Source organism: Capsella rubella, unplaced genomic scaffold (assembly GCF_000375325.1).
Source record: "Capsella rubella cultivar Monte Gargano unplaced genomic scaffold, Caprub1_0 scaffold_2, whole genome shotgun sequence".
NCBI lineage: Eukaryota > Viridiplantae > Streptophyta > Magnoliopsida > Brassicales > Brassicaceae > Capsella > Capsella rubella.
This window is the reverse complement of record NW_006238922.1, coordinates 2835117-2850062: the sequence shown is the minus strand read 5'-3', so window position 1 is coordinate 2850062 and position 14946 is coordinate 2835117. Positions and strand designations below refer to the sequence as shown.

The following is a 14946-nucleotide window of genomic DNA, read 5'->3' as shown; positions in this document are numbered from 1 at the left end:
TAAACTTTTTGGGTTAATTACGAAACCAAAAAATACACAAAAATAGTTCGGTTTTAGATCTTTTCTTGTTCAAATCCGAAACCACAAGGTACCGAATTGAGACTGAACAGAAATTTCAACCAAACCAAAAAAAAATTCAAATGGATAACCGAACCGAGGTAAAACCGAACCGAGTTCAAACCGAACCGAGGCTGTTTTCATCAGAAACAATCAGCAAACTAAACCGGAAAACAGATTACCAAATCCTGATTCACAAATTTTCTGGTATTGTAATTTTCTCCGTCACACCAAAATCATCATGACGAAGACGACGGCGAAGTCAAAATCTCAGTCTCTCTCAGCCCCTCGCTCCTCCCCGCCGCGTACTCGCTCCAAAACACTACCGGAATCTTCTAATCCCTCGCCGCGTACTCACCCCAAACCAAAACGCAATTTCTCGCCGCTTCCACGAACACCGTTCTCTCTAGGAGCAATCACACCAATCGGAACAAGAAAAGACGTCACATTATCCGATTGGTGGCTAACAAGAAAAGGAAAAGAGAAGAAGAAAGGTTCTTTATGTATCACAGGATTCGAATCATCAAAACACGGATCTGAAATGAGACTATTCTCATCAGGAACAATCGTCAAAAGACATAACAGTATCACTCTCGAAGCAATTGATGGGATCACAATTAGTATCAGTGGTTTCATCAATCGATCTCGTAGTCTACAAAACGGAATCTCAAACGAGGTTTGTAATCGTTTTCTTTTAGGGTTTCCTTATAACTATGAAGAAGAAGAAGAGATGAAGAATGATGATTTTAGCGTTTCGTTTGATGATATCCCTGTGAATAGGTTACATGATCTTAGTTTCGTTAAGGGTTGTTTGAAAAACAAGATCTTGGATGATGTTGTTGGTAGTTTAAAGGATTTGGTTTGTTCTGAATCAGATAAGAGTTGTGAGAAATCAAGAGTTGTTGTTGTTGATGATGATGATGATGAGAGTTTGGTTTCGAGTGTTGTTGTGGGAGTGAAGACTAGAGCTATGAGACGTAGAGAGGAAGAGTATGAGTCTTCTATTGGAAAGAGAGCTAAGAAGAGGAGACAAGGAAGAAGAAGAAGTTAAGCTTTCATTGACATTGTTGTAGCTCAACTCTAAACTTAAACACCATTGTGTATGACATCTGAAGAGAGTTTTGTGATTTATAACACTCTTTTGACTACATCCTAATCATTTTGGACCTTGAAAACAGATTTTGCAATGTTAATTTTTGTACCTGACAACAACAAAAAAAACATACACAATCACATTATTTTTGATTGGTCTTTACATTTTAGTTATTTGTTTTTCTTTTGCTAATTAGGTTATTGTCAAAGGTAACATCCTAAAAATAAGGTTGATCAAAGGATCTACCAAAATACTCGGGCCTGTCCACTACACACGGACAAAGCTTCTTTCTTTCTTCTTGGTCTGATCTTGAAACTCTCCAAGTTTCAGTTTTTACACCTACACCACGATTATGAGTCGGTCATGTTTGAGTCTTCTTCTTCTACCTTAGGACAAGAAAGATGTTGCAGAGAGCAGCGAGCAATGCGTATTCATGGTGGTGGGCAAGCCACATACGTACGAAGCAATCTAAATGGCTCGAACACAATCTTCAGGGTACGTTCATTTATTACATGGTTCACATTTCACCTATTTTGTTATATGTTCTCGATCCAGTGTGTGTCATATAACGAAGAACTCTCTGGTGTTGTAGATATGGAAGAGAAGGTTGAGTATACTCTTAAGATTATAGATGAAGATGGAGATACTTTTGCCAAAAGAGCTGAGATGTATTACCGTAAAAGGCCAGAGATTGTTAATTTCGTGGAGGAAGCTTTTAGATCGTACCGCGCATTAGCTGAACGTTATGATCATTTATCTAGAGAGCTTCAAAGCGCAAATCGCACAATCGCCACAGCTTTCCCTGAACATGTTCAGTTTCCTTTGGAAGATGATAGTGATGAAACTGAAGATTATCTGCGGAAACCGCCTAAGCATCTTCATCTTATACCAAAAGGAAGCAACATACCTGAAGTCCCGGATATTCCAATGAAGAAAGATTTCAGGAGTCAGTCTATGATGTTGTCTAGAAAAGGACCAGCTGGTCTGAAAAGGACAGTATCTTCTGCACTAGCGAAGCGGGAAGCGGCGATTGTGAGTTCGGGATTGAGTAAAGAAGAGGGCTTGGAAGAGATTGATAAGCTTCAGAAAGGGATTTTGGCATTGCAGACCGAGAAGGAGTTTGTGAGGAGCTCATATGAGCAGTCTTATGAGAGGTATTGGGATTTGGAAAATGAAGTGACAGAGATGCAGAAGAGGGTTTGTAACTTACAAGATGAGTTTGGTCTTGGTGCTGCGATTGATGATAGTGATGCTAGGACCTTGATGGCAAGCACCGCCTTGAGCTCTTGTAAGGATACACTTGCTAAGCTAGAGGAGAGACAGAAGCAATCTGTTGAAGAAGCAGAAACTGAGAAGGAAAGGATCAAGACTGCTAAAGAAAGGTTTGATGCATTGAGGAACAAATTTGAGAAATCAGAAAGCGATTATCATGATGAGGTTATTAAAACAGAAGTAGAAGAGGAAGAAGAAGGTGATGTGGTTCAAGAATCAAGCTATGAATCTGAGAGAGAAGAATCAAACGAGAATTTTACTGTTGTGAAACTTGTAGAGAAAATTGATGATCTTGTGCATAGGGTTGTTTCATTGGAGACCAATGCCTCGTCTCATACTGCATTGGTGAAGACATTAAGATCAGAGACAGATGACTTGCATGAACATATCCGTGGTCTAGAGGAGGACAAGGCGTCTCTTGTTTCAGATTCCACGGATATGAAAAAGAGGATAACGGTGCTTGAAGACGAGCTGAGAAATGTTAGAAAACTATTCCAAAAAGTCGAAGATCAAAACAAGAATTTACAGAACCAATTCAAGGTAGCCAATAGGACCGCTGAAGATTTATCTGGCAAGTTACAAGATGTGAAGATGGATGAAGATGTCGAAGGAGCTGGAATTTTCCAGGAACTGCCAGTTGTTTCAGGATCAGAAGATTCTCGCGATGATTTAAAGTCAATCTTAAGAGAGACTGAAACAAGTAGTTTGGAGGAAAGGAAGAAAGATGCAACTGTAGTTAGAGAGAGTGAAGACGGTGAAAGATCTCAAGAAGAGAAATCAGAGATGAAAGATGCTTTAGCTTTATCAGAAACCGCAAGCACTTGTTTTGGTACAGAAACAGAAGATCTGGTAACGGAAGACGAGGATGAAGAGACACCAAACTGGAGGCAGTTGTTACCAGATGGCATGGAGGATAGAGAGAAGGTTCTGTTAGATGAATACACATCAGTGCTAAGGGATTATAGAGAAGTAAAGAGAAAGTTAGGTGACGTTGAGAAGAAGAACCGGGAAGGATTCTTTGAGCTAGCATTACAGTTGAGAGAACTCAAGAATGCTGTTGCTTACAAAGACGTAGAGATTCAGTCATTACGCCACAAACTCGACTCGCCAGGGAAAGATTCACCCCATCAAGTAGAAGGAAATAACCAGTTGGAACATGATCAAGGACAGCGCGAAAGTGTGAGCATTTCGCCAACTTCTAACTTTTCAGTTTCCACTACGCCACATCATCAAGGAGGAGATGTGAAAAGAACACCTGGAAGAACAAAGCCCAATGAGGTCAGGGTCAAATTTGCAGATGTTGATGACAGCCCGAGAACAAAGATTCCAACTGTTGAAGACAAAATACGTGCAGATATTGACTCAGTGTTGGAAGAGAATCTCGAGTTCTGGTTAAGATTCAGCACATCAGTACATCAGATACAGAAGTACCAGACAACAGTTCAAGATCTGAAATCAGAGCTATCGAAACTGAGAATCGAAAGCAAGCAACAGCTGGAATCTCCAAGAAGTAGTAGTAATCCTGCAGTTGCATCAGAAGCAAAGCCTATCTATAGACACCTAAGAGAGATTCGAACAGAGCTACAGTTATGGCTAGAGAACAGTGCGGTTCTTAAAGACGAACTCCAGGGAAGGTATGCATCGTTAGCTAATATCCAAGAGGAGATCGCAAGAGTCACTGCTCAGTCCGGTGGCAGTAAAGTAAGTGACTCAGAGATTAGTGGTTACCAAGCTGCAAAGTTCCATGGAGAGATACTTAACATGAAACAGGAGAACAAAAGGGTCTCGACTGAACTTCAATCGGGTCTTGATCGTGTAAGAGCGATGAAAACTGAAGTGGAGAGGATTCTGACTAAATTAGAAGAGGATCTTGGGATCACAAGTGCAACAGAAGCAAGAACAACTCCTAGCAAGAGCTCGTCAAGTGGAAGACCGAGGATTCCATTACGGTCATTCTTGTTTGGTGTCAAGTTAAAGAAGCATAGACAACAGAAGCAATCTTCATCATCCCTCTTCTCTTGTGTCAGTCCATCTCCAGGTTTGCAAAAGCAGTCTAGTTACATTAGGTCTCCTGGAAAGCTCCCAGAATAATCCATTAGTCACATCTTTGTTATCTCCCTTTTCAGTTCCTTGTTTTCTAGCTTTTCTGTCTTGTACCTGTGGAAGAACCAATGAGATGCAAATGAAAGTGTATGTTTTTGCTTTCACTGTTTTCTAAACTTTGAAAATCTCGAAGTAAACTTAACTCATATTACTTAATTAGTAGTAAGAACCTTATATTTAGGAGGTCCTACTGTACATCATCATATTCTTGTCTGAGTCCTAAGAAAAAACATTAATGAAAGCACCAAAACAATGCAGTAAATAAATTATAACTCCTTCTGCCTTGTCCCTGTTACGGCTGCAACATCTTGACTTTCTCTGTGACTTGCTTCATCTTTGGATTTTGATTCAGCTGCAGCTACTACTAGAGGTGTCGTCGTGGTACTACTTTCTTTTTCAGGTGGTTTAGCCAACAAAATTTTATCAGTGGAACTGCCAACTACTTGGTTTTTCTTAGGCATAAGACTAGGAGTCTCCACTTGTGTAGCCACCACATTTGATGTGCTAATCACTGAATTTGTTGGGAGAGTTTTATTTAGCGGAAGTGCTGTTGTAGCCAAGGAGCTTGCTCTGTCTCCCTGAGTTTGCTGTTTTTGTACACCCACCAGCTTCGAAACTGCAGCAACTGCTGCTCCAACACTTGGCTTTTGTGGCATAACAGTAGCTGCAGGAACTCTCTGTGTAGGGGCCAACCTTGACGATGCAAAACTAGGAGGAACTGAATTATTCTGGATTGTAGATCCTTTGGGGAGAGGAGCCATAAGTGAAGGCTTACTAGAGGGTGATGAAGATATCACGTGATTTGAGCTTCCGTTAACTGCATGCCTTAAATTCACAGGTCCAACCGCTTTAGTGTTACTGGCAGTAGCTGAAACACTCTTTACTGGCTCAGCCTTTGGTGCTGATAGAATATTTGATGGACGAGGCAAAGAGGCTGCAGGAGCGGTTTTTACAGGCGCAGCCCTTGGTGGTGATATAACAATACCTGATGGACGAGGCAAAGCGGCTGCAGAAGCGGGTTTTAGAGGCTCAGCCTTTGGTGCTGATATCATACTGGATGGACGGGGCAAAGAGACTGCAGACGCGGCGGATTTTACAGGATCAGTCTTTGGTGCTGATATAATACCTGATGGACGAGGAAAAGAGGCTGCAGAAATGGCAGTTTTTACAGGCTCAGCCTTTGGTGCTGATACAATACCTGATGGACGAGGTAAAGAGGCTGCCGCAGCCGCAGTTTTTACAGGCTCAGCCTTTGGTGCTGAAGTTATACCTAATGGACGAGGCACAGAGGCTGCAGAAGCGGGTTTTAGAGGCTCAGCCTTTGGTGCTGATATCATACCGGATGGACGGGGCAAAGAGGCTGCAGACGCAGCGGATTTTACAGGCTCAGCCTTTGGTGCGGATATAATACCTGATGGACGAGGAAAAGAGGCTGCAGAAGTGGCGGTTTTTGCAGGCTCAGCCTTTGGTGCTGATATAATACCTGATGGACGAGGTAAAGAGGCTGCAGCAGCAGCAGTTTTTACAGGCTCAACCTTTGGTGCTGAAACTATACCTAGTGGACGAGGCACAGAGGCTGCCGAAACAGTTTTTATAGGCTCAGCATTCAGTACTGATGATATACCAGAAGGACGAGGCAAAGAGGCTGTGGAAGTGGTTTTTACGGGTTCAACCTTCGGCACCAACGCAGAAACATTATTCTTTCCTGGTTCAGTCTTTGGCACTGATACAGCAGTTGCCAGGCCAGACATACAGGCAGCAGCAGCTGCTGAATTAGCGGTTACCATTAGTTCTACTCTGGAACTGGAATTTGTTGTTGTTTTCTTCCCAGGAACTCGAGATTTTATACTTGAAGCTGATACAGCTGGCCGTGGCAAAGCTTGAGGTTGTGGCTGAGACTGTTGTTGACCTTGCAATGTACTACCACTGTTGGCACCATTGGCTTGTGCCCCTGTGATGGTACCGGATGAAAGCATTGGAGGTGTACCTAAAAAAACACAGTCATATTTGACAAATATAATTGAGAAAAGCGTTGGGACTAAAACAATTTTGACTAAGCTGGAAAGGGTATTCTGTTACTCATACCTACTGCAAGTTTTTTTGAGGGTAGCCGATTTCCCACTGCTAAAGATAATGCACGATTAGCTGCCATTTGTGCTTCTGTTCGCTGTATCCCTGTTTGGGTAGAAGTGTTTGAAGTATCACACCTTCTCCTTATAGCCCCCCACCGCTGCAAATAAGAAAATTCAGTTTGTAACCACCCGTTCACTTAAAATTGCATATCAAAACAAAAGCATCACAGATACTCATCCGATATTATCCCAAGATATCTTTCTTACCACTACTTATAAAGTATACCTGGAACCATCAGAAATAGCTGATAAAACAGTATCTACAAAAATGGTGGACAGAGGATTTATTGCCTAGAGCAGCTGTTTTCTATGTTTTTAAGAGATATTAGTCATATTATTTAGAGATCCGTTGCCGGGATTTGAACCCGGGAAAAATGGGGAAAACCCACATCAAGACCAAACTAGATGACAACGGATATATTTCTAAAGTATAACCACACTTCTGTTGATAGTATTCGATAAAGAAGAAAGTGGTGATGGCAATGCGACCTAGTGTCATCTAAACAAAGTGTGACATATAGCTTAAAAAAATTTGAAAGCATAAGGAGCTTATCATAAAGTTTTGTATTAAAGGGTCTGCTAATGTTCGTATCTTCCAAGTAAACACTCAGATAATGATGCATATGCTGGTAGTAATACCAAGAATAAGGCACTATGAAAAATATGAGGAAGGGACTGCAGTATTAACAACAGAGCAAACCATCACCCCTCATGCAACCTCGCTATACACTCAAAGTCAAAATCCTAGATCATACTCATTTTAGCTATAGAGAAATTAGAGAGCCACTTCATTTGAAGCTCAAATTCCTTACCATAACTCTATGACTACGAAATAGCTCTCTGCATGTGATGGTAAAGAAAGACCATGCATATAACACATAAACAGGAAAGAATGCATAATGTTTTTGAAGATAATTCAAATATATGAGGAAAACGAGGAAACAATAACAGCCCAGTGAAATTAAGACCTGCGAGAGTTGTGAGGGTGTTCGCTCTCCCTCGAATTCTTCCTTAGCGATAAGGGCCCAGCTGCCTTCACCATGTCGCTTAACAGCAGCAATAAGCTCCTCATCCTCCTCGGCTGACCATTTTTTTCTTCTCTTTCGAGGAGCCATGCTACTGGCTAACCCATTTCCATTATGTCCCTCAGCTGCTTTTGGAAGAGAAACAGGAAAGGTGATATTCATCCCTCTTGACGACCAAAAGGAGTCTGATGGTTCCTGAGCACCCCTAGGGAGGCAGTAAGGTATGTTAATGGTCATGGGAGCCTCAACAGTTGAGTCTTCAGGAATATCAGACTCACTTGGCACATAGGAAGAAGCCATCACCTAGAAGAAGGATAGAAAAAACAGAAAACTTGGCATCAGGATCAGTAGGAACTCAGAATAAGCAGATATCAACAACCACAACTTAATGAGCGCTATACACTAACTGAGATTCTGATCATAAAGAAAACTAACTGAGATTCGGATCATACATAGTCAGCCAATTTTTTAGAATTTAACATAATAGAAATATCAAGACCAACACTGACAGAGTAAAGGGTCAAAGGGACCGTCTAAAATACTATAATAGAACACTTGGAGAAAAATAATACAAACATAAGCTCCTTGTCATCAGAAGAATCAAATTACTAATGAAAATAATGCAAATAGTTTCTCCTGCCTGCTTTTCATCACATAACCCAAAAATCCAACAAAAGGAAGATGCAATCATAATCTGCTATTTCTCTCATAGTCAATAAATCTCAATAAAGAATAACACCAAACCATTGCTGAATATCTAAAAGACTATCTCTAAAATCACCTACATAAATCTTAAAAATAGCGACTAATACAGTTATAAAGAAGACCTGAATGCATGGCAAATAGATACACAGAAGGAACTTATATATCTCTCAGGAGAAAGTGTCACAGAGAAACAGGACTTATGAAGCAAAACTATAGAAAACAAGGTATTTTCTTACTTTTACATGCGCAACAGCTTCTGTTACTATATCAACACTGACTGCAGGGGAGGCTTCCAATTCACACTCCATATCACTATCATCATTCTGCACAAGCAAGTTCGTTAAAATTTGCAAAATTAAGTCTTGTACTGCACAGTCATCAATATTAAGAAAAACAGCTACTCATCAGATACTATCTCCTAGGTAACACGTAAGTATCCCGGAAAAAAAAAAAGATAACGATACAGACGTTAACAATGCAACATAAGTTATAGTACAGTATATCCTCTGTTCTTCGACCCATCCAGCCAAACATAACCAACCTCCCAAGAAACCGTAACAATACCCTAAGAAAAGAGAGGATAAAACATCCTTAACTGAAAAGAACTCAGATGCCAAATCGAAATTCCAACAAGAAGATGCACATAGTAATATGTATCATCAGAAACATCAATAGACCATACAATCACCATACAATGCAAAGCAATAAAAAAACCCATAAAAGCACAGCAGACTAACCATAAGTTGAGCATTATCTTCCACAGGGAGAAGAGAATCTCGATAAGCAAGATGCCGCCATAGCAACTGATATTCTCTAGCATTAGTAATTCCAGTACTAGTCTTCTTCACTAACTCATTCCAATCCATCTTAGTATCAGCATAATAAGCCATTTCTTGTAGCAACCTCAGAATCGTCATAGTATCATATCTGCAAACAAACAAATAGATGTCAAATCACAAAAAACCTATGAGAGATGAAAATCGAATACAAACAAGTTTGGAAAGAGACCTCTCCAAAAGAGTGGCGATGTCTGCTTCACTGATAAACTCCTTCCTCTTCTTATTATTACTGTTATCAACCATCTTCGCTCGTGGTTTTCGTGACAGCAATCACATGTTACGATTTGATTCAAATCTGCGGCGACGTGACGACGGTGGTGTCGGTTTCAGTGACAAACCCTAATTAGGATTTTTGAGATTGAGAGAGAGGCGGTGGGGATTGGTGTATTAGAGCTGGGAGAAGCGGACGCAATTGTTACCGGAGATGGAGAAGGTAATCGAGACGATGATCGGAGAGAGGAGGAGATAGTGGAAGCGCGTGGAGGTCACGCGTGCGGCTTTGGGTTTTGATTTTTTTGATGAGGGAAAAAAAACGAAGCGACGGAGGAGGAGAACGGTTGCAGTCAGGCTCGCCGCTTGACTAGAGAGATATGAGAATCTAGACTACTACGATGTTTTCAAATTTACTGATTTGCCCCACTGAATGAAGTTTATTTTTTTCTGACATGTGATTTTTACGGCTTTATATTGGTTAAGAGTTCTTAATATTTTTTCCAATTTTGAAACTAAAATTTATTTTATATAAATAACTACATGTTTCGATTAATATGATTTTATGTATGGATGGATAATTTTTGGAAAGTAGTATTGGAAAAGAAGTGTTTTGGAAACTTCCTTTAAATTTGATATGTGTCTAAATATTAATGCATAGAAAAATTATTTAATCTGAATTTTAATTACAGTAAAACCTCTATAAATTAATAATGTTGGGACCATGAAAATCTATTAATTTATAGAGGTTTTAATTTATCGATAAATTAATAATTATTAATTTATAGAGAGATTTTCCTAATTTGGAAAGTTTTTTCAAAAAAATAATTAAAAATAAGATTTAGTCATGATAATTAGTATTTTATATAATTAATTACAAAGAAAATAATAACTATTATGTCTTGAAAGAGAATGCTAACTATTTTTGATATAGTAAAATATTAGAAATAAACTCTAACAAAAACTAATGTGTCTATATATGCATATATTTTAAAAATTTTACCTAATTATTAATTTATAATATTGTTGGGACCATATATTTACAAAGGATTTTCAAAAAAATTATTATCTTATTATTTTATCGAAATATGCCTAAAATTACACTGGTCCCAACTTGGGACCAGAGAAATTTATTAATTTATAGAGATTATTAATTTATCGAGTATTAATTTATAGAGGTTTTACTGTATGCTAAAAATCATTTGAGCATTAACATACAGTATAATAAAACCTCAAATTTAATTTAGAAACTACATACAATTATAAAAATATCAAATTATTCGAGATTTGAAGTGTGTCTTTTCATTTTCCTTCTCAGAAGATTTATCGCCATCTTCTAACTAACAAAAAAAAAAAAATTCAAAGCTAGTGAAAAAAAGACAAAGTTATGAGATCAAACTTTTTAAAATAGGTTAAGCAATTTTAAAAAAATAACTAAAGAAGAACTAGAAATCATAATAAACAAAAAAATAATAATAATTAAAGATTAAAAAATCAAAAAAAATATAGAAAAATATGACAAAAGTCGAGGAAAAATATGGTCAAAAAGAAATATACTAAAGTTTAAAAGTGTAGAAAATGATGAATTCAATGAAAGATATGCGGGAAAAAATTTACAAATGGTAAATTGAGAAAAATCTATCTTATTATTGCAGGCGGATTCTCTTATGCGATCTTTAATACTTCATCACTCGAACTTCTCAATTCCTCCCTCCTTTCTTAAGAATTCAAATGCATCTTTCAATGCCTACAAAATGCATTGCATTAAAACAAATTATGGTCGTTCAATATTATATGATATTGCGGAAACTAAAAAAAACAGGTGAACATATTCATACCTTAGTGAAGAGAGTGTGGTTCTAAAAACACTTAATGATATAGACCATGTATTTATCTTGTAGCTCATTTACTACCTTAAGCCATGAAAGGAAAATGAAAATTTCTTAGCAATAATCAGAAAGGGAGTAAAGTAACATCTATAGAGTCCTATGGCTAAAATGATTCAAAAAGGATTATAAACCTGATTAGTAGATGTGTCGTCTGTTTGTTTGATAAGTGAAGTCCCATCTTCAATAATATGCTATACATATACAATTCCAATTAAAGTCAATATTTTCATGTAATGAAAACAAATAAAAAGTGAGTTTAAGATCAAAAATAAAACCTTCTTGAATAAGTAAGCAATAGGTTCCAAGCCTTGAGGGATTGGTTGATAAAGCATGTACATCCTAGAGATATCATCCATCTAAAAGTATGTAATACAAACAATCAAGAAACAATATAAATACTTTGCTTTATGAAAAAAACAACACAAAACTCGTCTAACCTTGTCATCTCTAAGCAATGCACCACACCCTGAGTGCTCATTTTCTAGAAGCTGTTTTGCAACCACTACCAACAATTCATTTTGTACTTTCTACATTCAAAAATATAACAATGCTTGTGACAAGCTCAAAATATGAAATTAAGTAATCATAATTTAGAGAATATATGTTATAACGAACCTCAACTAGTTTGGGTTCAGTGGTTGGATGAAGGTAATGAGTGACTCTCTCCTTCTCCTTCTTTAGAGACTACTCAGCCTACGATATAAAATTACTGACGTTAATACAAATAATCGCGCGAAAAACACAGTCCCGAAAATGATAACTAAAGATGACATATATGCCTTTAGCATGTAATCAGGACAAGAGTCCTCCTTGATCAACATTGATGCCTTGAGAGAATAGTAAGAAACAGTCTCTTGAAGCATGAAGCTTTCAAAATCCTCTTCATATTTTACCATAGTTCCCATCCCATTCTCCACATAGACATCTAATACGTTTTTCACTAGTTCCCTATCAATCTCTTCGCCCTCACGTTCTTTACGAATCTGGCAAACACAAAATTTTGTTAGATACAAATAGGCTAGACCGGAACTTTTTTCCATTACAAGTGCTATTACAGCTTTTGTGGCCGTGGGATGCATCTCAAGATAAACCTAAGGTAAATAATTGTATATATGGACGTTTACAAAAAAAATGTTCGAAGCAAGTGACAAATTAGAACCGTAGTTATAGGAATATGCATGACAAACCAGGTCGCAGAAGCATGTCAAACCAACTTCACTCACTGTTGGAATGTCTCGCTTAGGAACATAGTAACGATCAATATGTGCGAAGAATCTGGCTAACCATCTAAGCATAACATTATGGTTATTCCACCTTTTAACAAGCTCTTGTAACATATATTCATCGGTCTTCTCCCTTAAAGACGGCAACACCTAATAGAACTACTTATTCATTACACTGTTGGATACATTCAAGAATACATAAAAATTTGCTACTCACGTACCATTTGTATAGTATAATCTTCAATAACTTCACGATACTTATCGTAACGCGGATGTGAGTAATCATGGTTTTGTTTGCACATAGTGTAGATAGTCCTGTAAATTAACCATTGTGGTAAGTAAATACACGTCCAGAAATGTTAACAAGAAACATTACATAAGACCACAAACATTACGTACGTGTAAAGAGTCATATAGTCATTAGAATCAAATGGTGGTTCAGGCTCTCCTTCTATAATCCTTATCACCTTGGTAATACCTTTCTGCATGTAAGCCCATCCTTGCTCAAATTTAATCTCTTTGCTCATCTTTCTAGAATCTGGTTTAAGCTCTCTTATATATCAGATATTGTAGTACGTAAAGTACTAGATATATAGAATCACATGAGAGGCGACGTAGCATTATAACTCGATCAAGAAGATCTGCAAATGAACCATAAGAAACTAAGACATCACGTTTGTGTTCTAATCAATAGTTGTGTAAGTCTTTTGATTCCAACTAAAAAAACTTAGGAGAATCTGATCTACAAATGAATAAGATGGAAGGTATAGTTTGATTTTACCCTTGAAGCTTCTCCACCTCTGGTTACAAAGAATGAAGAGTTTTTTCTTTTTCTTTTTGAAAGGGTTCTTGTTGGAATTGAACCTTTGATTAGTCCTGCACAAAGAGTAACAATCAGTGTGAGGCTAGGATGATAAGAAGAAGAGTCAAGAAGAAGACGCGTGGGAAGAGGAGTCAACGTGGAAAAGTCAACAATAGGAAAATAAGTTTGTATGGTTTAGTCAAGAGTTGTTAGTGTCTCAATGAAGTAGTGTGGTTTCACTTTCACTGGCTTGTGTAAGAACATAGAACCTAGAAGTTGAAGAAACAGAGGAGCTGAAGCACAACATTGAAGACATGGTTTTGTATGGTCTTTCTTTTTCATGAACTTACTAGATATTATATCAATGGGTCAATTCTGATGAAAGTGTCTATATATATATATATATTCATCAATGGTTTTTGTTTATTTATGTCCACTATTTGAGTTGATCTTCACTTTAATTACATGAGTGGTCTTGCCTGTTGTCTAATATATATACAGTTTCAAAGGTTTGAATGTTAAGGCGACCAAAACGTTTCCAAAAAGTTGTCTAATCCTCCAATAGTTTTTTTTTAGCTACCAATTTAACTCTAAACAAGCCATATATTACATTTGGGAGAAAATATAGATGTATAATCTAATGAATTTTTGTTTTTTGTTTTTTTTTTCTTTCTAAAAATGAATTTGGATATTTATAGAAAAAAAAAATTTGCGAGTCTTAAGGTGTTGAAAAAAAAAATAGAATTACGGAAACAAGATCCTTTGAAACCGGAATTCAAGAAATTAGCTAGCTTAACTTAGATATGATTATATGTATATATAAAAGTTTTCATCCCTATATTAGTAAAAGAGAAGTACAAAAAGTGCTTTCGGGTCGGGTCAATTTAAAAAAATTACCCGAAATTTGTAATTGGATATTTTAAAGTTGGATAGATTAATGGGTTTGGATACATACACCGGATATTTTCCAAATCTAATTTTAGAATTGTATTATTTCCATAATTAATTATATGATTTACTAATATTTCTCTAACTAATTTAATACAATCTATTTAAAATATATTATTCTTCTTTCACTTTTATTTGATATTATTTTTAATTTGTGATATTATACTATATAATATAAATATTTAATAATTTTTTTTTTTTTGCATATGTTGCAATTTGAATTTTTCAAAACGAACATATAATACTCAACTATACTCGATAAAATATTTTGTAAAATGGTTTAAAATCATTATAAGTATGACCAATATTAAAACCATTGTTACATGAGCATATTTAAAATTTCAAATAGTTTCAAAATTTTATAAATAAAAGGTTCAAATATATAAAAGTTTTAGAATTTAAAGTATTGAAATATTTTTGAAGACATAAATGTAATTTGGAGACATAATTTTTATTGATAAAATATTTTATATATCAAACAATGTAAATTTTAGATAATTCACGGGTAGTTTGTTAAAATCACAATTATAATGATAAAGCGAGTTACGAATTATGTTTTTTAAGAAATAAATTCTGTTACGGGTTGGACTTTCAAAAAATATATTGTAATTATGTAATTTTACGTATATTCGTACTTTTACTACAAAA

The 14946-nt window shown here is 36.6% G+C and overlaps 3 protein-coding genes across 3 annotated transcripts; 1 reads left to right on the top strand and 2 right to left on the bottom strand.

Annotated features, from left to right (window-relative positions):
* Positions 1-135: 135 nt before the first annotated feature.
* On the top strand, positions 136-4629 carry LOC17895618 (protein NETWORKED 2A). Its single transcript, XM_023787207.1, is given in 3 exon segments — positions 136-1123; positions 1508-1645; positions 1757-4629. Coding segments are annotated over 3 exon segments (3720 nt in total). The 5' UTR covers positions 136-298; the 3' UTR covers positions 4514-4629.
* Positions 4630-4652: 23 nt separating this feature from the next.
* On the bottom strand, positions 4653-9822 carry LOC17895496 (nascent polypeptide-associated complex subunit alpha, muscle-specific form). Its single transcript, XM_006300548.2, has 6 exons — positions 9396-9822; positions 9125-9314; positions 8624-8710; positions 7626-7985; positions 6611-6755; positions 4653-6512 (listed from the first exon to the last, which is right to left on the bottom strand). Exons 1-6 carry the CDS (start codon positions 9467-9469, stop codon positions 4792-4794), a joined length of 2577 nt encoding a protein of 858 aa, XP_006300610.1. The 5' UTR covers positions 9470-9822; the 3' UTR covers positions 4653-4791.
* A 2187-nt stretch (positions 9823-12009) lies between these two features.
* Positions 12010-13036, bottom strand: LOC17895072 (putative cullin-like protein 2). Its single transcript, XM_023788209.1, has 6 exons — positions 12948-13036; positions 12770-12863; positions 12513-12698; positions 12369-12416; positions 12105-12308; positions 12010-12018 (listed from the first exon to the last, which is right to left on the bottom strand). The coding sequence occupies exons 1-6, from the start codon at positions 13034-13036 to the stop codon at positions 12010-12012; spliced, it is 630 nt and encodes a 209-aa protein (XP_023643977.1).
* Positions 13037-14946: the final 1910 nt, after the last annotated feature.

Bases quoted from the DNA above. Each gene is read 5' to 3' on its own strand.
- LOC17895496 (XM_006300548.2), bottom strand. From the start codon at position 9,469: ATGGTTGATAACAGTAATAATAAGAAGAGGAAGGAGTTTATCAGTGAA. The intron at 8,711-9,124 runs GTTAGTCTGCTG...TTGCTTGTGCAG, and splicing joins AAGATAATGCTCAACTTATG to AATGATGATAGTGATATGGA. The intron at 6,513-6,610 runs GTATGAGTAACA...GTGTTTTTTTAG, and splicing joins CTCAAAAAAACTTGCAGTAG to GTACACCTCCAATGCTTTCA.
- LOC17895072 (XM_023788209.1), bottom strand. From the start codon at position 13,036: ATGCAGAAAGGTATTACCAAGGTGATAAGGATTATAGAAGGAGAGCCT. The intron at 12,699-12,769 runs GTACGTGAGTAG...TAGTTCTATTAG, and splicing joins AAGATTATACTATACAAATG to GTGTTGCCGTCTTTAAGGGA. The intron at 12,309-12,368 runs GTAATGGAAAAA...TGTGTTTGCCAG, and splicing joins CAAAAGCTGTAATAGCACTT to ATTCGTAAAGAACGTGAGGG.